Raw genomic sequence first — 23,746 nt, 5'->3', positions numbered from 1 at the left:
ATCACATATTTTTAATCAAATTCTGCTTTTATTAAATAAATCAAAGGCGAGCATAGTTACAGAAGGCAACTGATGTCTGATCCACACAGATGTGTCAACGTCAACAGTGAAGAAACAACTTGAGGATGAATTACAAAAACAGGACTCACTTGCGACAATCCACTGTGGTTTTCACCACCATAATAATAATAATGATAATAATACCTGCCTTTTTGTGTTATTTAGGGAGAATATAATAACGTCATAAATGGAAAATCTGTGGTGTCGTACTGACAGTTATTATACATTGAATCTCACGTAAAAACACATTAAAAAATTATTTGGACCTGACATTTCTTAATAAGATAATATATTACAAAGATATACATTTTTTACAGTAAAATGACTGCGTATTTAGCTACCTAAAGGTGATTATTACAATGAAAAGTAAAACAAAATATGTCTTTGTAAATCAAAGTCCCCAAATATTTTTAATACTCTTATCATTGCAATTAGTCTGCAGTTATTTGACAATTTTATATATTTGACCAGTTTTTATTCCTCTGATTTGAAAACGAGTTATTTGTCAGTTTATTTTGTTTTCTAAGATTCCCTCGTTAAGTGCACCTGTGTGAAAAGTTAGGCTCCTGCAGAACGTGAAAATGAACTGATCTTTTCACTCAGGTGTGTTTAATGAGGGTAACTTGGAAAACATATTGGAACGCGGCACCCGAGGACTGGAGTTCGACACCCCTGGAAGCTAGTTAGGGTTTCAAACAACTCGTCTGAGTTATTTGTCAGTTTGTTTTGTAGCTTTGACTGTATATAATATGAGGTGCTCATTCATTTATTTGGGTTGACAGTCATAATGGGCCTCCGAAAGAAGCTATGACTACAATGCGGCCCGCGAAAAAAATGAGTTTGACACCCCTGACTTAAAACATGTTGAAGATACACCGAATTGGAATGCTTGGATGGAATGTTCCCATTGGAAATGACATAAGCTGGAACCTGCAGTTATGAACCAAAATATCATCATATCAAACCAAATGATTACATGTTTAGCATACACTTGGTCTCTTTGACAAAAGAGAACTGCGAGTATTGAGGTGATTGTTCTGCAGGTGATCCGTTGTGTTGATGAGGTCACACAAGAGAGGACTAGTACGCCTGACCGGTTTCCACCTGCAGTAGTCCCAAAACACCCGAGTGGTCGGACAGCTTCACCCTGCGCTGGCTGGACAGGCCCACGTTCTTGGCCAGACAATTCATTGCAGCTGGAGAGGACAAGAGAAAGCGTTATCTACGCATCTCCATGTTGTTGTTCACACGAATTGAGAGTTGATGTAACAATGCTTTACATACAATTCATTTGAGGATTGAGGAGTTTGTTCTTGATGAATTAGCCGCTAACTCAACTAGCATATCCTCTTCAGGAAAAACTACTATGTTACCCTGTTTGTGTAAAAAAATGGACTGACATAAAAATAAAATAAACAGTAAAATAGTATTTAGGACTTTTAATTATGAAGAATTGACTCTGGATTTTTAATACAGTATATGTTTTCAGGTGCATGAGAATATCCAATATGTAGTCCCCAAAATGAAAAAAAAGCTCATAAAAAGTGTGCCATTGATGGTTGAGCTGGACAAATCAAATTATTAACTGGTTGATCGATTCCTTTTCTTTAAAATGTAAAAATTGCCAAGTAAAAGCAACCCAAATTTTTCCAAAACATTGGTGCCTAATTTGACCTCCAATTATGGACTGATGCACATATCACAATCCAATTTAAGTCACATATTTTCTACAGCATTACATATGTTGTTTGTTCAACTCAAAATTTGATCCATGTAATCGCAACAGAAATGTTTTTTTTTTCTTTTTCTGTGAGAGACCAACAAAGTGAGTGAAGCAGACCGACAAACTAATTAGCTTGGTTGTGTTGTAATGTGAACTTGGTCGCTTATTGTGTGACGTGGCTGCAAACATTTATACGAGCAACATCCACATTTTGTTTTGTTTATTCAAAGTCGTCGATAAGAAGACAGCAAGTCAGACGGACAGACAGACAGACAAAAGGCCCATAATAATAACCAAAGGTTTCCGAAAGCTGGCACTAATGCTCAGCACATTTCTCGCATAGATCTCCTCCCATGTCGAGTTGCTGATGGCTTCTCTTTTTTTGAAATGACGAAAAGGAGAGGCATGTTGACAGCAATGTGACATGACGTGGTGTGTTTGTGTGCGGATAAGGAGCGCGTGTCCGTTAGGATGCTTCTGCGCGCGGAGTACACAAAAAAAGCAGAATGTCACACAAGGAGGAAGAAGAGCATCTATGGGCGGGCAAGTCTGTCATCCAGGAGCACTTTGGGAACCTCGAAGGTTTAGTGAGGCCTTCCGTGTGAAGCTTTCCTTTCCCCCATCAGACAGATTTACACCTTAAACCCCCGCTGAGCAGTCACACTGAGACTCGTCTGTGTCCAAGGTGGAGCCTATGTATGTTCTTTAATCCGTCAGGTGCTTTTTGAATTAGAGCAAGAGTGAAATGCCTGAAGTAAAGTTAGATTTGAAGGAAGAGTAAAGTGGGGGTCGATGGAAGGCCTCAGCCAAAATCTATGCAGCCCCCGAGAGGATCGTGTTGAGCTTAACTCCAAGAGGCACCGCTTTAAAGGCGCGCCTGGTGAATCCAGCAAAAAATGTAAAGCAAAATCAAGTGATTAATGAATTAACGGATGGTGGGCAATTAAAGAGAATGGAATTCATGTAAATTGTGATATTAAAAACATTAGAAGCAAAGAAAAACGATTCATGCGCAAAACGGCGTGGTGTGTATGCACGTTCCCAACATTGTAAAGGTACCATGAATGCACCATGTTGCTTGCGCACCAAGCGTGTGACGTTGTGAGTATGACACCCCATACAGATCAATACATTGAATGTATCCACCCAAATAGGGTAATGCATTTTTGCGGTCCAGTTTCTTATTCCTCCACTAGATGACAGTGTGAGCTGTTCCTGCAGCCTTGTGTTCTGTCTGTTTTGTCAAGCCAATGACAGTTGTGATGGCAGTTTGACCTATAAAAAAAAACTTGCGCAATACCGATGCATTTGTTATCATAGCTGACGTTTCAGGAAAAAAAAAAAAAATTCACCTGTTGCTGAACCTAATGCTTACACAAGTATTACAAATATTTTACTATATCACATTTACTATTATTATTATTATTATTATTATTATTATTATTATTATTATTATTACCCAATGTGGTGGAGAAAAAAAGGCAAGGGCAGGTTGGGAATCAAATCGTATACATCTGATTAAAAATTTCGGCTAAAATATTTTGAGTAGCGCAATTTGCAGATTTGTTCATCACAAGCACGGACCACATCAGAAGGACGAGTGGACAATGACAAAATAAATAAAGACGTATACAGCACTACATAGGAGAAAAAGAGGAGTGAGGGGGAAAGAAGCTTAAGCAACAAGACTTTCTAGTAGCTTGCGCTACTCTGCATTTGACCAACAATCACCACATCCATGATGGAGGGATTAGGTATAATGCTCTTTGAGGTCCTGTCAGCAAACACTCGCTTTACTGGGAGCAGTAAGCGACAAGTGTCACGCTAATCCAGGACACCAGCAAGACTTACTCTGGCCATACTGGGTGTACTGGTAGCCCACTGCAGCCACAGCCGGATCCACGCTGTAGTTGGTGGTGCTGTACGTGGGGGGACAGTACGACTGCGAGGACGGAAGGCCGTCCGCCGTCTTAATGGAGGCCTCAGCCGAACGTTGGCTGCCGGGACCTGGCACAGCGTTAGGTGGAGGGGCTTCCAACATGCTGTGGAGCGGCGACACCGAGAAATCGTGTTGGGATTGGGAGGAAATGCCACTCGGGTTACTCAGAATGCTCATCACCTGCAAACAAACAGAAGCAGGGATGTGATCAGTGCATCAAAAGGGCTCATCTCAAGCATTCACTATCACAGTTTAGAGCAGTGTTTTCCAACCTTTTTTCATTCGCGGCACACCTTTTCATTGGAAAAAATCTCGAGGCACACCACCAACAAAAATCTGTTAAGTGTTACACCAGCTTCTATATTAAAATCTGTTATATTACAACAAAAGACGTAAAGGTCTATTCCTATATATGTATGGAGAGTCGAATAATTGAATAACAATAAATACTAAATATTCTTTCAATTGTATTTCTTTTGTAAATGAAAGTGACAGTTTTTGAAAAAAGCTTTTAGTGTAAGGAATAAACTATTGAAAGTGATTGTGATCAAAATCCAAAAGAATCAATATGGCTTTGTTTACTGTTTTAGACTAGCTCTATAAAATATTGCGACATTAACAACAGTCACTTTTTTCAGTTCATATGACTTCAACCAGTAGGTGTCGATAATGCGTATCGAAGCTGGTGCCACCACGCCGTAAATCAAAACGAAGAAGAAAATGACATAACTTCCCGTCCACGAACGAGTCGTGAATTGCATTTCCCGTTCACTAACTGAACGGATCTGTGAGTGAACGAGTCAGTGATTTGCATTTCCAGTTCATCGCGTGAACGGATCAGTGAGGGAACGAATCCTGACTTTCCCGTTCGCGAACGAGTTAATGGGTGAACGGCCTTTCTTCCCGTGCATCAACGGATCAGTCAGTGAACGTGTTGCGTCTCCCTCCTGGCGTGAACTATGTAAGACAGAATGTAGATTTATGATTTGCCAAGGAAAGAAAGAACCACTCACTGAAACAGCACTTCTTTCATACACGTTTTCTCCAAGCTAATGGCTAACTTTATTGCATGAAGGGATGCGCCGTTAAGTCACAACGGGGAGATTATGCTTCTCTTTGGGTAATCTTGAGTTTATAACACTTATACTAGTTTTTCAATAACGTGTATGCATATATATACGCCTAAATATCCAATATATCTACTGCAATTTCACATTAGATTGCTGGTTTGAAATTTACTTTTAATATTAATATTATTTTCAAATAAACATTTATGTTAAAACTTGTCTGGTGTTTTATTCCTTGTTTTTTGATTCGCCAATTAAAACATAACAATCAGACATTTGGTTCACTGCTTTATATGACAGTATGTGTAGGTACACCTCATGGACACTTCAATAGGTACACTACACGAGGTAAAAAACAAAACAAAAAGAATACATAAATAATGGGTTAATTGCACAATAAAAGCACACTGATGTACAGTCTCACACCTGGGATCGAACCAAGTTCATACCAAGCAAGAACCGGTGTCTCTATCCAGTCGGCTATATCTGCATGGAATCCTGGGGTGGTCTGCACTGTTTTGTACTAGTGATGTGCATTCCAGTTAAGTGAATTGAATCTTTAGAATCGGTTCACTCAAAATATTTGTTCAAAAGAATCGTTCACCGAATCGTTCGCTACACTTTCTTATTTTTTTATTTTTATTTTTTTTATCTGTTTGATCTGAGACGTCATTCGGACACTCCATTAGGGACATATCATGGTCAAAGGTCACAGGTGTCAAGCTCTAGTCCTCGGGGCCGCGTTCCAACATGTTTTCCAAGATTCCCTCGTTAAGTGCACCTGCGTGAAAAGTTTTAGCCACTTTCACGTTCAAAAGGAGCTAAAACTTTTCACGCAGGTGCACTTAACGAGGGAATCATAGGGACACTCCATTAGGTACACCGCCATTTTCAAGTGTACCTAATAACAGGCCACTTTATTAGGGAAATATCATGGTCAAAGGCCACAGGTGTCAAGCTCTAGTCCTCGGGGCCGCGTTCCAACATGTTTTCCAAGTGACCCTCGTTAAGCGCACCTGCGTGAAAAGATTTTGGTCATTTTCACGTTCTGCAGGAGCTAAAACTTTATTAGGAGCGGGCCACTTTATGTATTTACACATAAATACTTGCATTTGTTTGCATATGCGTACGCAGCGAGGTTCCAATTCTAAAAGCACTTTCAGGTATGTGCTCACACCTGGGATCGAACCAAGTTCTTTCCGTGTGAGAGCCCATGTCACTAGCGCGTCAACTACTTCAACCCGGCAGCCCTTGGCCATCTGCATTCTTTTGTACTAGTGATGTGCATTCCAGTTCTTGAGTGAACTGAATCTTTAGAATCAGTTCACTCAAAAGATTTGTTCAAAAGAGACGTTCACCGAATCGTTCGCTACACTTTCTAATTTATTTACTTTCTGATTGGCTGTTTGATCTGGATTACCCAAAGAGAAGCATAATCTCCCTGAAATGCAATTCATGACTCGTACGTGAACGGGAAGTTACGTCATTTTCTTCTTCGTTTTGATTTACGGCGAGGTGGCACCAGCTTCAATGCGCATTACCGGCACCTACTGGTTGAAGTCATATGAACTGAAAAAAGAACAAATCACTTTAGGAAGTGATTCGTTCACTCTCGTTCACTGAAAAGAAAATCCTTCTTTTGAACGAATCGAATCACGAGCCAACACTAACAGCAACACACACACACATAAACTGAGTATGTGCCGATGCCACAACATGAAATCTCAAGATTCTCCGATTTGCCACGCATGCACGATTAGCAAGTGGCTGACCAGGCCTTGCGCTAACTGACCTGTGGTTTGGCGATCCTGTTTACAATGCGCTAGGTATTTAATGTTGGACAATTTCCCACGGCACAGCTGAACATCTCTCATGGCACACTGGTTGGGAAACACTGCTTTAGAGTATTTAGTGAATCTAACATGCATGTTGCTTGTGAAAATTTGTGTGGAAAAAAAAATGTTGATCCAGGATCACTTCCCTCAAATTTAATTCCTCAGTGTTTCTTCTATGTTTGGAGCCGCAGGTCTGATTATTTTATTTGGTGGCGGTTAAGCTTCTATCCACAGTGAAGCAGAGTGCGTTTTTCAGCCGACATCGCCCAACCTCCCTGTATGATGGTCTAAATATATACGCTCATCCTTTTTGATTGGTTGACATTGGAGTCTGCCACTTGACAGTATGCCCAGTCAAAGGGCTTAATGCCACAAATTTTAATAGCAGCTGAGACTAATATTGACATTCATCTTGGCAACACACAATGTAAAATTGTGTACGAATGGAAATTGTCTTTTGGTTGATTTGGTTTTGTTTGTATACCCTCAGACCAAAACGTGAAATGCATCCGAAATGGACATTAAACACAGACTGTATAATATGACCGTGAACTATCTTTTGATTTTATTACAGCATTTCTTCTTTTTGGTTAGGATTATGTACAATAAGCATGAAAATTATTTAGCAATACGCACATCACCTTTGCAACAATGCTCTGTTGTTCCTATAATAAAAGTCATTTTGTTGTTTGTGTGTTATGCTCGTGACAGTAATGCAATACAGAAAACCCTAATAAGGTGTTGCTTATTAATTGTTCAAGAAAAATACAGGCAAACATCTGCCGAACTTTTGGGGCACTTTTCGACCTTGAACGAACCCTGATGATAACGCAGCGTTTGCTGCATCCGAAAATATTCGCAGTTGTTCCCCGGTCTATGGGATAGGGGGTTAAGATTTGCATTGAGTTAGGATTTTTATTTTATTTGATCACAACAGTAGATCGATTGAGGCAATCAATTCACGATTGAGTGAATTTTGGGCCGTTTCTAGCTCTTATAATATTTAACATAATTTCTTATTGGAATTTATAATTCTGATGGTCTAAATAAAAATTGTGTTCTCTTTCTGCTGAATTTTACATATTTTTTTAAATGGTAAAATATTTAAACCATGCTTTCTTTTATTACATTACCTATTAAATCACAGGAGGCTTGGGCATTTTACATGCACTATATAAGAGAGAGAACGTGAGGGCGGTGTGTGGGGGGGTGTAATATGTGTGAAGAGGCACCCCCCGCACCCCACCAGCCCACCTTATCTCAGGCCGACAGTTGTCTGGAAACACGAGCAGAGGCCTGAGCTAGTGAGGCAGGCAGGCCTGGGGATATGGATCAAAGACACACAGCCACAGAACCAAAGCAGCTCTGATCCCCCAACACTGAAACCAACTCTATTCTAGCCTTACTCGCCCTTCTCTCTCTCTCTCTCTGGCTCTCTCTTGCTCTCTCTCACTTTCCCATTCCAGTGCAGTTCAGGCTACTAAATCTTTTTTCTCATAGCAAACTGGAAAGAAAAAGCACGCTTCTTTTTTTTGTGTGTGTATGCATTGACGTTTTGGGGTCACTGTGTAGAAAGTGATCATGTCACCTTCAGTGACCTGATTTGAAAACTGTATATCCAATTCATGTGAGCTCTTTTTTTTATTTTTTTTTATATAAAAGGAAAGCAATCATAATATTGTGACGGTTTAAAGAAATGTTTACTCACTGAGGATCGCTTCGTTTTTCTTTCCGCAGTGCTTTGAATTGGCAGCAGTCTCCACATAAAAGCAAACATTCACACCCCCCCCCCCTTTGAAAATGTGAAGAGGAGGCTCAAATGTGGAGTGTGACGTATATTTTAAATATAAGATGACTGCTTCAAATTGTGTTTACCGCATGTCAGGTGTTGTGGATAGCTCCTGTGCTATTCAGAAAAGAAATAAATTCTGTGCCACTATCTCACATAAATGCTTAAGAATGCCATGAAAGGAGGGAGAACAGTGTAAACTTAACTGTAGTCAGGGAATGGAAATGAATGAGTCTTATTGATTTCTCCCACATGAGACTTGTATGTTCAAACTCATTCACAAGCAGTAAGCTTCCATGTATGCCCATGATGTGAGCAGCGTAATGCAGCCTTTGAAATCACATACATATGATGCCCAGCAAACAGTAGAAAATACTGACTACATTTTAAGCTAAGCGTTCTAAATAATTTCTACAAAGCCTCGCATAGATGTTTGTTAATGCTTTTGCTAGCTGAGGCAATGTAATTAATTTTTTTAACCTCATCTCCCAAATTAGAAATGCAGTTGCCTGATGAAATACTTTGTGTAGTAAACCTTGACTAAAGATAAAGAACACAAAATACATGAATGTATTCCAAAAAATATGAATTTAAAAACACCCTTTGCTGGAAGTGGTGTTGTTGCTTGATGATCAACAACTAAGCCAATTCAGATAAATATGAATTTGAATCTCGACCCAAGGTTTTAAAATTCCTATAATGGTCAAATCCCTTGACATCAGTTCTAATCATCCTTCCCTGGTGCATTGTCAAGCAGAAATAATAGTATTTTATTTTCTAAGGAGCCTAATAGCCAAGTGTAATGCAAGCAGTCAAAGCTATTCGCAAGTAAACCAATAACCATAACAATATGTAGTCCTCCGTACGGTAATCCCTGGTGTAAACCAAGGCAGCGTTCTTTAGGGATAGAGATTTTACTAAATGAAGGGAGCCATGTCTCTTGATATACATGCGCTGTTCTTTTTGTAGTATTAAGCCCCTACAAAACGATTAAACACGTGCTGTAGAGACACCTCTGTTATCCCCAACTCCCCGCAACAACAGCAAATCCCTTTCTTGTCAGAAATCCTCACCTCGCCTGTCTTGTCAATGAAAATTGGACGGATGGGAGTAGGGCAGCTTTGGGGGAAATAAGATAAAAATTGAAAATCAAATAAACGGATGGTTAAGGTAACTGGAACTGGTGGTGGTCAGGTTTCTCATTTGCACTGTGGGATTAGCATTATAGTTGCAACAGTGTTTGCGAGGCTCGAAATATTATTATTCTTGTTCAGCTTGACCCGAACATATGTTGTCAAGCCCTACATCAATGAAACCGTATTGAGCGAAAAAATAAAAATAAAAAACTCACCACAGTCCTAACAAGTACAGTAAATGTAAAAAAAAAAAACTCGTGTAAGATTTACCTGCGGAGAAAGCCCAGTGGTCACCGGGTTAACGTGGCTGCTGGGTGCAGATGTCATGAAGGTGTCGGTGTAGCCGGAAAAGCTGTGGCGATTGGAAGCTAGACCATAGGTGGAAGCGCTGTCGTTGCCTGATAGACCGCTCTGGTGAATAGTGGAGGGAGGTAGCGGTTGGGGCCGGTGAACTGTACCTCCGCCATCTAAAGAGATAAATCAAAAAATTTGACAAAATATGTTCCAGGAACCTAAGAACTCTCAAACCGTCCCACTAATTAATTTCTTGGATCATTGTCAGCATTCACTCCAAGTGTACATTCATGGAAGATCAAATGTGCTGCTCTACCTTGGGACAAAATATTGCTTGGGTAGCCGGAGTCTGCCAGTTGGTATGTAGGAAGTGTTGGCATCCCTGTCGGGGGAAATCCACCAGGCAACAGATGGTTGAAAGCCGCTAGCTGATTGGCTCCTGCTTGCTTTCGCCACCTGGCTCTGCGATTGCTGAACCAAACCTGTGGCAGAATGTGCAAGAACCAAACAGGGTCATTTTCTCGTGGGACGATTTAGAGTCTTCAATAAGATGCAGTCATTAATTAGCATGTACAGTATCACGTAGATGGAGATCTCAAACATGTTGACGTCTGTGTATTACCTGCACTCGCGCCTCAGTGAGTTTAGTCATCTGGGCCAGCTCTTCTCTGGTGTAAATATCGGGGTAGTGGGTTCTCTCAAAAGCCTTCTCTAGTTCTTCTAGCTGCTCGGCTGTAAACGTAGTGCGACTCCTGCGTTGCTTCCTTTTGAGGGGGAGATCGGGCTCCGACTCCACATCTGACACTTCATCCATTCGACAGCCTGTTCGAACAATTGACACTTCCAGTTACTTTGTGCTGTCATGTCTTCATTTATGATGTTGCTAAATGATTTAAGAGTAGCTTTTAATATTGTTCCCATTGAGAAACCTATTGGAGTCTCAGATACATTCCTTTAAATCCCAGCAATACCAACTTTCAACTGGTGTTCCTCAAGGCTCTATCCTCAGCCCTTTTTTGATCATCTGAGTTTTACCAAAAGGTTAGAGAATGAAAAGTAGCGTGTAAATAAACATTTCAGGGGCATTGTAATTGAATTGTGAAATTAAGGTGTCTAAATTAACATCTTCATTCTCCACGCTTTCATACTGCCTGATGAAAAATAATTTCAAGAATCATAATCACAGTCGATATAACAATTATAACAAATAAACGACACTATTGTTCTCTTGCTATCCGCCATGACACACATAAAAGTGTCTAGGCAGCAGTCCTGACAACATCGAGAACATCCTTTATGTATCATATGCTACTCCATTGTCACTTGGAGTAGAAAAGCTTTGGATCCTTCGCATAAAGTTTGACAGCCTAGTGGATGGGGGTAGTAGAAGGGGATGGAGGTCCTCTTTTCAAATTATAATAGGAAGCAGAGATTATAGCAAGAATGACGCTCAGAGCCGCTAGATAGGTTCAACCAGTGATTGGTCTTAATAGGAAGTTTCACACACATGTTGCAAATATGCTGCAGGAGAAGAACAACGGTACGAACAACCGCGCTGATTTGTCGCAGCGAGAATATGATTAGTATAGCGCTCATTTTATTCAAATCCCTGCCATTGTGTGCAGAGACAAAAACTTGCCATAGAAAAAAATGAGCACATCTAATTCATTTGGGGCTGCAAATTCAAGACAAAGCTATTTCTTCATTGTTTTTTTGTTTTTTTAAAAAGGCCCACTCTTATTACCTAATGATGATAACATTAATTCAATTTTGCTGTGAGAGTTAACATCACCAAATTAATTTGGAGTTATGTAATTGAGTAGCAGAATGAATCGAGCGCTCTGTTCCTCTGTGGCAAGTTGGCAGCAGCTTTTTGGTTAATCTTTGCTTATATGGGAAGGATGAAAAATGCTGTCTTGCAATTGAAAAAAGTTCAATATTTAACAAAAGAATAATGTAATAATGTTGTGTTTGTTCTTTAGGCTTGACCAATGATGTTGCTTTTAGGCATCATAAGAAAATATTTTTATGATTGATTAAAACTGGACATTATGACCTTGATAAGAGCAGACCAGGAATATTAGATAAATTGGTGGTCAAAATGTTGTGGCTGAAAATTTTGTTACATTATAGCAATACTTTAAAACAACCACAGCTGCATACAAACACAAACACAGCAATTCTGGAAAAGCCCAAAATGCAAGGAAAAGATCACATGCACCTGCTTTTGCGAAATTGGGAAACGTCAGCGTCATTTTAACCCTCAAGGGTTCTGTTTGAAGATCCAGGACAAGAGTGGTTCAGAGTCCAGTGAATAGATGTGGATATAATAAAGTGGAGCCAAGCTGTCACGGTCCTGGAGACTCTTTGGACGTCTCTCGGGGGGTCACTTGCCCTAGCTCTGCTTAAAAAGAAAGCCGTGAGTGTCCCCCAAGCTTTCGGTTTAAATAGCAGACACACCACAGGGGGTCGTCATCCACAAAGACCACAAGCAAGCAGGACCTCGACAAAGTCTTGACTACTGACTCAATGGTGCCCGGGGGCATCTTTAAGAAGAACGGGGTCAGGTGATGACAATGAATTACATGAAATTAAAAGTGAACATTTATTTTATATGATTTCAATTGAGATCAGTCATTTAACTGCTTTTTGTGTGTTTTACGCCTGTCTTGGTGTTCCGGTAGAATGAGGAGGTTTTCTGTTACACGCCCAAGGCGTCCCTCACAAGAGGCCATGAGCCTCATAGGTGTTTAATTTAAAGATAATGAGGGGGGCCGCTTTGATTGGCCAGTAAGCCGTCCGGCTGTGTTCACACCCACAACGGCGTAACGCGCGTTTCTAACTGCGCCAATTTACAATATTGCCCAAAGAAAGAAAACGTTACGCTACACTTGTCTTAGACATAAGGGACATTTAAGAGCCTTTTATGAACCTAACATGTTCTGTATGTTTTGGGAATGTGACCTGGAAAAAAAACATGCATGCTGCCCACAGGGGGTGTGGTTCCTTGCTCTTTAAAAATAATGAAACCCTGATGATGTCATTATTACATCTTCTTTTTTGTATATTTACTTTTTTAACTCAAGTCCTTTGATTTTCCCAACTGTGCAATACTGATATTTGACTTACAAATTTTCCAAGCTTTCAAAATGAGGCCCAAGTGTTCTAATTTATTCAGACAAAGCAAACCTCTACTTGGCACCAAAAGTCTCTTCATCAACAAAACCTGCGCCACGACGCTCTCATTGTTTCACTTCACCATTGTTCCTGTCTTTGTGTCACCGCGCCTCGATTTAGACCCAACACATGAAGCAAAAGTGTACCGTAAGCAGCACTATGCAGATTTACAGTGATGAGTTAATACGTGCCAACAGATTTAGGAACTTTGAGCTGAATTAGGTTGGGGTAGAAAAATATTTTGGAAAATCACAACTTTTGTGGTCTCACTCACACAACAACACGTCTAGTTTACTTCAAAGATGTGTGTTAAGGCAAACTACGTGCACTAAAGGATATAGTGTATGATATATTTAAGTGGCATTGAACTAAATCCGGCCCACACAAAGATGCTGGCTTGTTGTGGGCATTATGTCTTAGCAAACTGCTAGTAAATGCAAAGTCTTGATCTCCTTTCCTCCTTGGACTCTTGCATGCTCACGTCTTTATTTAGTAGATAAAAAAAAATAGCCGTAAACAAAAAAAAAAGCAGACTATTAATAAACAGCTATATGTATTAGAGCTGTGCGCAAATATGATAAGAGGCCATTCCAAGATATGCTTGACACAGCCCGCGGCTTTAAAAAAAAGCAATAGCGGAATGTGTTTAAGAGAAATAAAAGTATTTCATTGTGAGAGATCAAGAATTCACTGATATGTGCCTGCTGGCGAAAACGCTTTGGGGTGCACTCAATGATACATAGAGAAATTCGGAAGGCGGCTTCATCAATATCATTCTCCACTAAAATTGAATGGAAATACTATCATTAAAAAAATTGTACTCTATAGTATGGTATGAAAACATAAAAATGTCAAATAAAATGGCAAATAAATGTCACATTTTTGCCTCAATTCAATAAACATTATGCTGCTCCTCTGGACCTTGGCCACTTAGTACAAGGAGCACAATACAGACATAGAGACACACTAACAATAGTTTCTCAACTGACTCATTTGAAGCTACAGTAATTTTGATTCTAATCATTGTTCGCAAAGGGCATTGTCGCGGGCCTATTCCAGCAGTCATCGGGCAGTAAACGGGGGACACCCTGAACAGGTTGTCAGCCAATGGCACTCGCAGTCACACCTATGGGCCTCCGATCCTCCCTGTGCGTGTTCTCCCTGTGCCCGCGTGGGTTTTCTCCGGGCACTTCGGTTTCCTCCCACATCCCAAAAAACATGCTTGGTGGGCCGATTGAGCACTCCAAATTGCCCCAAGGTGTGAGTGCGAGTGATTGTCCATCTCTATGTGCCCTGCGATTGGCTGGCAACGGGTTCAGGGTGTCCCCCGCCTACTGCCCGATGACAGCTGGGATAGGCTCCGGCATGCCCGCGACCCCCGTGGGGACAAAGCGGTACAGAAAATTGATGGGTGGATAGATTATAATCATTATTATTATTATTATTATTATTATTATTATTATTATTATTATTTCTCAGGGGAGTCATTGTCAGACTGATTTGGATTACTCATCTGGTGAATCGTAGTTTAACTGTGGTTTCTACTTTTTTTCTAACTGTGCCAAGCCACGAGCTGCTCGCGGTGGCAACGCAAGCCCGAGATGTGTGTACTTGCAGGCAAACAATGCAAAGTGTAGTGAGTGGACACAGCGAGCCCTCCCACTGCAGATGTACATTAATTCCAAGTGGGAGCATTAGAAATGCTGATCAGCTTGGCAGCACACAGTCTAAGCTTTCCTTTCAGCGTTTTGCTGTTGTCTACTTCAATCGTGTCAATGTGAGGGAGTCTTTTCAGAGGTATTCATGCATCTGCCTTCGGGCCACAATGCTTGCCATTTTATAAACTGTCAGCCTGCGTGCCTCAAGTATTTGCTTCGCATTGTTTCCTTTTCTTGAATCAACCCCCCCTCCCTTTCCCGACGGCTGAAGCACACACAAAATAGAACTCGCAAAATGTTGGGATGGTCACAATATATGTCCTCTCGGTTGATGGTTCAACTCTCGCTTCCCTTCCCACACTTGTCAAAGAGGTGTCCTTCATATGAACAATCATATATACAGTAGGCCCGTTTAGATTTGTAAGTGCTATTGCTTCAGTTTTGAGGTTTGCGACTCACATTGTTTCGATGGAGCACTGATGAGTCTTAAATTAAATTCATTCATTAATTCTACATCTCCCAAAAAGTTGATAAATGTGACTGGCGTAAATTTAAAAAAAAAAAAAAATGAAAAATGTGTTAGCTCTTTTGAAATTCTTGCCTTCATTCCAAGAAAAAAAGATGGCGGATGATTAACACAGTGACTATAAATCCATTTATCCGCACCTTTACCCTTTTCTTTGGCCCATGCATCAGCTCTTCTCCAAATTTGGGATGTTTGGTGGAACTCCATTAACAGTTAGGCCACTGTATAAGATCCAGTGATCAACACTTTTTTTAAGGCATCAGATAGATGCTAATAGATATCAGTGTTGTAAAAAAAAATATATATATATATCACTGATGCATTGTGTATTTCATACACAACATAACACAATATGCTTGTGTAATTTAAAGTACAACATTTAAAAACAGTTTCAGAGTTAAAGAGATTCAAAAGCAAAGTAGAGAAATAAAAAATACTTTACTAAAATTAGTGATCACCGTGCAAGTACATGATTTGAAAAATTTAGATTTTTATGTTTTTAATTTTGAACGCGAGCTATGGGGAAACAGCATAGTTTTAAACCTGGCTTTAAAAGCAATATCAATGTATTGGTATGTTTGTCATCTTTATTCATTCATTATTCTTCATTTTGATATTAATTGGTATGTGCAAATCGGAGGGTGTCTTATACACAAGTACAGAGAGAAAAAACAGCTTTTAAATGGTGATTTTGGGGGAAGGGCATTTTATGGTACAAGTCCTCCTATTTCTTGTTTGAGTACATCAACTTGACTGCTGTGGAAAAAAGGGCATGAAAACAACAAAGCTAGTAATGGTGATCTTTTACATTGCGAACTAAAGAAACAGCGTGGCAACCTTTAAAAAAAAAAAAAAAAATAGCGGACATTGATGAAAAGACTGAAATGAAATGTTCACCACGAAGTCTATTTTACATCTACTATCCTGCAGCTACTGCAAAAGAGTAGACGAGAAGGAGCAGAAACATCCTTGAATGTTGTCCAGCGGGCTCACCAAAGGTAATTTCAGCGGATGAAAGAATTCTTCCCTGCTGCATTTGAAGCTGATATTCAAGTCAAGTCACCTCTTTGAAGTCTTCACTATTAAAACACCTTTAAATAACCGAGGATAGTATTTAACTTGCAGCAACGAGGAACTATTTCAAGAGTTGTAAAACAATGTCCTGTAGGAGCGCAGCAAATATGTGAAGACGGGTATTTAACGAGAGCTCTGCACTGGGGGAGTTCAATGAAGGCCTCGTGGAGGGCTCAATTAATGACCCGGCGAAGTGTTAACTTTTCATCCACTTTGTCTTGCGATATTGTTGAGTGTTTTCTCTCATTGCCATTGTACCGCGGGCTGTTAATGGGATCCCCCGGGCTGGTGACACCCCTCAAGTCCACTTTGCCTGTTTGCTCTTTGTTCAAAGCTCCCCTTTTGTTGCCCGATCAGCCTCCCATGGGGTCGCCGGACAAGATTCATGGCATTTGTCGGCCAAATGAAAGGAGGATTACGGGATGGCTTGTGAACGGCCCATTGCAGGAGTGGATTCTCCGATACGCCCCCTCAACCCCCAAGCGCAGCGGCTCCCGTTTCTAAATATTTGTTTTCTAAAAGACATCCCAGATAAGTCCACATCAAGACAATAGTGAAAGGGTGTCAACAAGTGGTTCAGCCAAATGCTGATCAGCGTTGATTTGTACCCAATTCAGTAATTGCCTACAGTCGTTTTGTACACAGAGGAAAAAACTATTTTTTTTAAAAAATGCAACGCATTTTCTTTACATGCTAAATGGCAGTATCACAAAGTAACCCAATGTGATATTTTCAACAATATCGATGGGTTCACAATATAGCCATATTTGAGGGAAAAAACATCAGTATATGTCTCAAAAATATGTCCATATTTTCTATTGATGATGTTGATGATTATGAGAAATTGTGAGATAATGATACCAATAGCAATATTTTGTCCTGATAAAAAATTGCTCAGAGTCCAGTTGTCTGTTGTCATTTTTTAAATAGGCCAGGCACTGAAAAGACTACCAAGGTCACATCTGCCAATAAAGGTTTGTACATATCATCACATGTATGATCTGGATGGATTTAGATTTTATTTGAATCCAGTTTTATTATTCTCTGACCTAAGGACTATTACGAACTACACTCTTGATTGAAACTAGGTGTTGCTGAGTGTTTAGCAAGGCCAACAAATCAAGCTAAGACCAATTCCTTTTTGTGCATGTAACAAATAATGAGAAATTGTAAAAGAGCATTTTGAATTAAATTTGATCAAAAAAGATGTGGTATAATTAATGTGAATAATGTGGGACGACTTGGTGAGAAATCCAAACACTATACTTTAAAATTGTAAAAGCCCAAAAAAAAACGTGTGTGTGTGTGTGTGTGCGCATGTGTGTTTATTTAAATGTCCCTGATTCTTTGGTGTGAGACAGCAAGGGGGGAAAGAGGAGGTTAATCCTAGTTCAATACACTGACGCACAGCCCAGGATGGAGCCTGTGACGATTGTGTTATCTCCAGCCAACATTTGGGTTCCCCCACAATTCCACTCAAAAAGAATCGCTGCGAGAGGGTGCATGAGGAGTGGAGGAAGCGCAGATGCCCGGGGAAACGTGCTATCAATAGCTGCAATACAACGGGCCTTAGACTGTCACTGTAGACGGCCGCCGCATTTGGTGATCTCAAGTAGCTGTGCTCTCAAATCCAACACTCACTGACATAACACTCACAACACAAGGTACGCCTGCGAAAATCTAATGGCATCCAAGACCAACATTCCCAATTTACACACTTTTGAACCAACAAATGCTTTTCATCATATTATGGACTTATGGTTACCAATTATTGACAATCGTTTATGTGAAGACACAGATCATGTTAATGATGTATCACTATAATTAGGAAATACACAAATTTGCAAAACATTTTCAATAAATATCTGCCTGTTTACATTTTAAAATCGTCACTTATCCAACATTCTCCGAAAATCACAATGTCCCATTATTGTCCAGCTATTTTTAGAACACGCCTGCGGGGTATTCAATAGGTCCTTGAGGGCACCACATTGGTGACCTCCCCCTTGATTTGCTGTGTTGCTCGGTGTGGTGGGGCTACCATACCTATTTTTAGAATGTGGGCGAAAGCATGGGGAGAACATGCAAACACCAGCTCAGAGCCAAGATTCTAACCTACAGCTTTCAACAGCGGAACCAACATCCGTTGATGACGACATCATGCACCCCTCACGAGAGTTCGGTTAAAAAAACTCACTCAGATGCGTACACTTGAATTTCCCAGGGAGGCCCAACAAAGTGTGAGAAGAGAAAGACAAAACACAGAAAGCTACTTGAAAGAAGCAGTGACTCCCAAAATGCAAGTGTGTTGTTGTTTTTCAGTTACTCTGTGCCACTCTGTGACAATTACAATTTTTTTTTTTTTAATACATTATCAGTAGTTCAATTACTTTTATCCTTGCATGACAGTTTGGAATGTTAAAAATGTCACCTTCTCTTGGGAAATTCAAATTACACCTATTATTTTCTATTTTTAAATGTAAACAATCTAAAGCAAACAAAAGCCATCATTTGGGATTGGTTTGGGTTTTTGGGGGGCGAGATGATTTTATTTATCACAGAATCATAATTTTCTATATGTAAACAACATCCGTGCCATTAAAACGCACCCCCCCCCCCCCCACACACACACACACAAGAGCAAACCCGACAAATAAATGGAATTAATATTTGAAAATGCAATCCAAAGCACACGGAAGGCAACCTTTAAACCTCATGAATTTTTCGCCGCAGGCTCGGCACCATGAAGTGAGCTGCCCAAAAAGATGAAAGTGAAAAGAAATAAAAGCTCAATTTAATCTGCTTTGGGGCCCTGCAAGGGAGCGCATGTGCCTGGAAGTGTAAGAGTGAGGGCTGATAGGGGATAAATATATTTCTTACTATGCCTCTGAGCTATTACATCCCTCTCCAACACAGACGCCTATTCAACAGACAACAGTTTCATTAGCAGCCGTAGTCCTATAAATCTTGCGATGATTAGGAGATGACAGAGACACACACTGGGCTCATCTTTTCAAACGAGGAGGGCTGAAGATTATTCAGGAGCAGTGCAGCTCATTTCATTTATTTTACTGAGCCCTAAAAACTGCTCAACATATGTGTGATCTATGTTGAATAAAATCAAATACAAAGGTTAAATGGTGTATTCGGTCCTTGTTTGCTTTTGTGTGTGTGTAAGAAAACACCCTCTAAAAAAGACAGATATGAGCTATATTTTTCTCGTTTCGTTGGTTAAAATGTCGTTTTTTTTAATGACTATTATAAAGTAACATTACATATTGTTCCAGGCCACGTCCAGAAAGACACCATGTCTAATTGATATCGACTGGCACATCGCTCCTCTTCCCAGTAAGCATGGAAGCTGCTCCCCGTGGGCCTGACATTGCATCAATAACACATGAGAAATAATGAGGGGGTCCTCTGGGGGGGAGCCGAGCTACAAAACGACCCGCTCAGGCCCAATTTGTTGGGAAATCCCCGTGGCCTACCTTTGTCTCTTAAGATGCCATCGATGCTGTGCTTGGCTTTCTTGTCCTCCTCTTCGTCTTTTTTAAAGCACTCCTCGTCTTCGTCGTCGTCCTCGTCGTCCTTCTTGCCGAAACGAGCTCTCAGTATTCGACTGATGGAACTCACTATCAATAAAAATACATCATCATTATTTGACTATTGTGATGTTACATCATTACCAAGTTATATTATCATTATATTGGCATTATTATTATCATACTTATTGTGTGTGTGTGTGTGTGTGTGTGTGTGTGTGTGTGTGTGCGTCAATAGTGGAAATGTGCAAATTCTATGGTCATACAACACTGAATGGCAGCAAACGAAAGAAAGAAGTGGAAGCATCTTACCAGCTAGTGTCTCACCTGAAGGGACACTGCTCCTGTCGCACACGCCGTCCTTGAGCAGTTTATCTCGGATCTCCCAGCTGAATATTCCCGGGCTGTCGCTCTTGTATTGCTCGATTCTCTTCTCTACGTCGGGCGTCGCGACCTGCTGCATTGGGCCCCGGATGACACAGCCACGTCACTTGCACTGACTTTCAGTTTGGAGGGTATTTATTTATTTATTTATTTATTTATTTATTTATTTATTTATTTATTTATTTATTCATTCATTCATTCATTCATTCATGCACCCTATTTATAAATACATATATACACGCAGCCGCATGCATGTTGCACATCTCTGATTGTGTGAATGCTGAAGATATTAAAAGAAAACCTATTCTAATTTACAAAATTTCCCATTTTCCACACTACCCTCACACAAAATTTTAAGTGAGACATTCGACAAAAAAAGGTCCCCACCAATTTATCTCTATTTGGAACGTTTTCAGAATTATTTTTCACCATCTCTCAAATTCCAAATTGTTCCCATATTTATCACCAACACCTGCATTCTAACCATTGCAATTAAAAAAAAAAAAAAAAATCACCTCATTCTGGACATAGACATAATTTTCACGTTCTAAATAATACAATTTTCCGTACTAGCCACACAATTTAAGTTAAGAGACGTTCAACAAAAGGGTTCGCCATGCTGTTCAGCTTCATTCTGACGCAAATTCCATTTTCTGCAATAAAATTCACAAATTGAATCGATATTTGGCATATCTATCACAAATTCCCGTTCTTATTTCTGGACTGCAATAAAAAGATTCCAACTTCAACTCAATTCAATGAATCCAGTCAGCTTTTGAACATGTCGTTTGTACAGAAACTGCATTATTTTGTTTGTATTAATTATGCAATGTTTCTCATTGAAATGCTCACCCTGGGTTTGCTGCCTCCGATCGCCCCAGGCCGAATGGAGCCGGTCTCCTGGTAGCGGCACAGGATCTTGGACACGCAGCCGTGGGATACCCGCAGCTGGCGAGAGATGACGCACGGTCGGATGCCGTGGTGGGCCATCTCGACTATCTTGTGGCGGATGTGGTTGGGTAGGGGTCGGCCGTTGATGAAGACGCCCCCTAACTGATTCACCCGGCCCTGGCCTAAAGGTGTAGACACTGCGTGGCCCACCGACACGGTGGGAGGAAATCATTCGTTTTTATTCAAATGATACAATGGCAGGTTTACAGTTATTTTTGATCATTTCACGTTTTTTATTGTTTGGCCTACTTCAATATGGGTATAGGCCTAAATCCCACATTATGTAACGATTTTTTTTAAACCTCGGGTCATTATTTAAAAATTAAAAATTTCTTACGCTTTCATTTTCCTTTCGTTGCAGCCTTTTAAGGTCAATTTAGAAAAACGCATTTTTAATTCTCAACAGATTCTAAAATAGGAGCCATAAAAATGTGGAAACATATTGGCGATTTAGGTATACAACGTTGATAGAAAATGAATCCCCTGCGTTAATTTTATTGCGAATTTCGAATGCATGAATATATTGCGGAAAAATCATATTTTTCTTGATCTCATCTGTGAGGCGCGTAAAATAAAACGTGTAATAAATGTCCAATCGATGTTTTTTAAAATCGTTCGCCCAATTGTGAGCTGGTATCTAAGGTGTTTAAAATTGATTGTGTTATACTCATGATTTGTTAATTATTGAGAGGATAGTTAAAGGGTTTATGAATGCAAACCAGTCAGAGGAACCAAAAGACGCGCAAGAGGCGCCTTTTTTTTTAATATATATAAACATTTTCATGTTTTTATATTGCCTATAATTGTCGTGAGATTGTAATGGCCAATTTGCGTGCTGCATACACGCAGTGCTCTTCTGCACCACAACAAAACAATGTTCATCTAACATATGTGCATTACTTAAGTTAAGGCGAAAAATCACGTTGTGTGTTTTATAATCATAAAAAAAAACTCAAACAAAGTTACACTTGACAAGGCTCTTTTTTTTTTTGGTAAGAATTAATCCCCCCCCCCCTTGTACATATGAATAAAGATCGTTATTTAAAAAAAGAAATACCTTCCAGAGGGAAGCCGGTCCTTGGGTAGTTCTGCGCAGAGGCCGGGCGCATCATCCGCGGCACGGTTCCGGGTAACGCCGTCATTGTCTGTCACTTGTTTAATATGCAAGGAAAACGCACTAGAAACGAATGTGAGAAACAACTTGGATGCCCCCCAAACAAAAGGTGGCAGCCACTTTGAGAGGTCCAGCGTGTTGAAGAAAGCAGGATGCATGCGGCGGCATTAATTTCAAGGGCGAGGAAAGTTGCCTTGTGGGAGCGGCGTGGGCCCACGTGGACTGCGTCATGTGTCAGACACCGTGTCAAGAAAGCACGACTTTGGCACTCAGGCAGAAATGTGCAAAGGGGGTAGGTCGGGACCAATGATAGGTTCCTCAGAGCCTCTTGTATTTAAACAGAAGCTCCAACAAGTTGACGCAGCCAATGGGATGGAAGCGGTCTCTCTCGTCTCTCTCACACTCACAATGCAGGGGGTCCTCAGCTTACGACTTTGTTTGTAAATCGGAACGCGTCGCCGCTGTCTATCGCAGCAGTTTCAATGTTTCCACGCAGTCACTTTTATATTATATACATATAGTAAGTCTTACTTCTTCCCATTCCTTTTCAAACAATTAAACTCTGCCCATTTTGTGCAGTAGATTGCATTCCGTTTATACCTTGTATTTATAGTAATCATTTAAATGACTTTCACCTTGTTTTTGCTTTTTATTTTATTTGTCTTCATTTGATTGATGATGTATAGTTTACATATTTGAAACAAATCATTTTCAATTCAATAAATTCAATATATACACGTATATATACACACACACACAGACATATATCACATATATTTTAGAGAAGAGATGCACAACTCATGAGTTCAAACATAAAAGCGCCTGAAACGTTGAGCGCCTGTGTCATATTCATCTTTGACAGCAAACCAAAATGTTTTTTCCAAAAATGGGCCTCATTGTGTCAAGAGAGTACCGTATGTAGAAAGATTGCTTCTCTTACAAACATACAGCAGACATTGCTCAGTCACAAAAATGAAAAGAATGATGCATCCCTCTGTCAATACTTTATATACTTTGCATGCTGGTTAAAATAGAAAATATTATTTAAGATGAACATGTGAATAACTCAGCTGCCAGGTTAATGTGTTTTTCCACTAGTAATAAACAAGATAAAAATGGCAGCAGTCAACAGTCATCCATGTCCTCAAGTGCTGCACATTGTCATCCACATCATGTGATAGGCTTGTTCTCATAATCAGTTAGATCAGGGTTGCCTTGACGAATGTCAAAAGGAAAATAGTCTGTTTGAACCACATGAAAGCAGGAGGCCCCTTTATACCGTGACAATTTGGATTGGTAACACTTAGTGACCAAGGCATGAAAAAGTGGGTCTCAATCTTAAAACTGTCCTTCAATAGAGCTGAGACAACACATCACAATAACCACAACAGCACCTTGCTGTCTGGGTTTGGAGATCTTCACCTTTGCTATTGAATGTGCTTTTGAAAAGGTGAACCACATCAGTGGGAATGGAACA

The 23,746-nt window shown here is 40.1% G+C and overlaps 1 protein-coding gene across 2 annotated transcripts; it reads right to left on the bottom strand.

Moving 5' to 3' along the window:
* Nucleotides 1-8: 8 nt before the first annotated feature.
* On the bottom strand, nt 9-22,824 carry LOC125989124 (paired box protein Pax-7). Of its 2 annotated transcripts, none has more exons than XM_049755151.2 (9): nt 22,213-22,824; nt 21,057-21,292; nt 20,133-20,277; nt 19,767-19,910; nt 10,466-10,665; nt 10,160-10,325; nt 9,820-10,016; nt 3,635-3,902; nt 9-1,256 (listed from the first exon to the last, which is right to left on the bottom strand). In XM_049755151.2, exons 1-9 carry the CDS (start codon nt 22,295-22,297, stop codon nt 1,141-1,143), a joined length of 1,557 nt encoding a protein of 518 aa, XP_049611108.1. In that variant the 5' UTR covers nt 22,298-22,824; the 3' UTR covers nt 9-1,140. The 2 variants fall into 2 exon arrangements, with proteins under 2 accessions (XP_049611108.1, XP_049611109.1); XM_049755152.2 differs by having other exon boundaries at nt 20,148-20,277; nt 22,213-22,822.
* Between the last annotated feature and the right edge of the window lie 922 nt (nt 22,825-23,746).

Source organism: Syngnathus scovelli, chromosome 2 (genome assembly GCF_024217435.2).
Source record: "Syngnathus scovelli strain Florida chromosome 2, RoL_Ssco_1.2, whole genome shotgun sequence".
NCBI lineage: Eukaryota > Metazoa > Chordata > Actinopteri > Syngnathiformes > Syngnathidae > Syngnathus > Syngnathus scovelli.
Note: the sequence above shows the minus strand (reverse complement) of the source record. Positions and strands in the feature narration are given on the sequence as shown.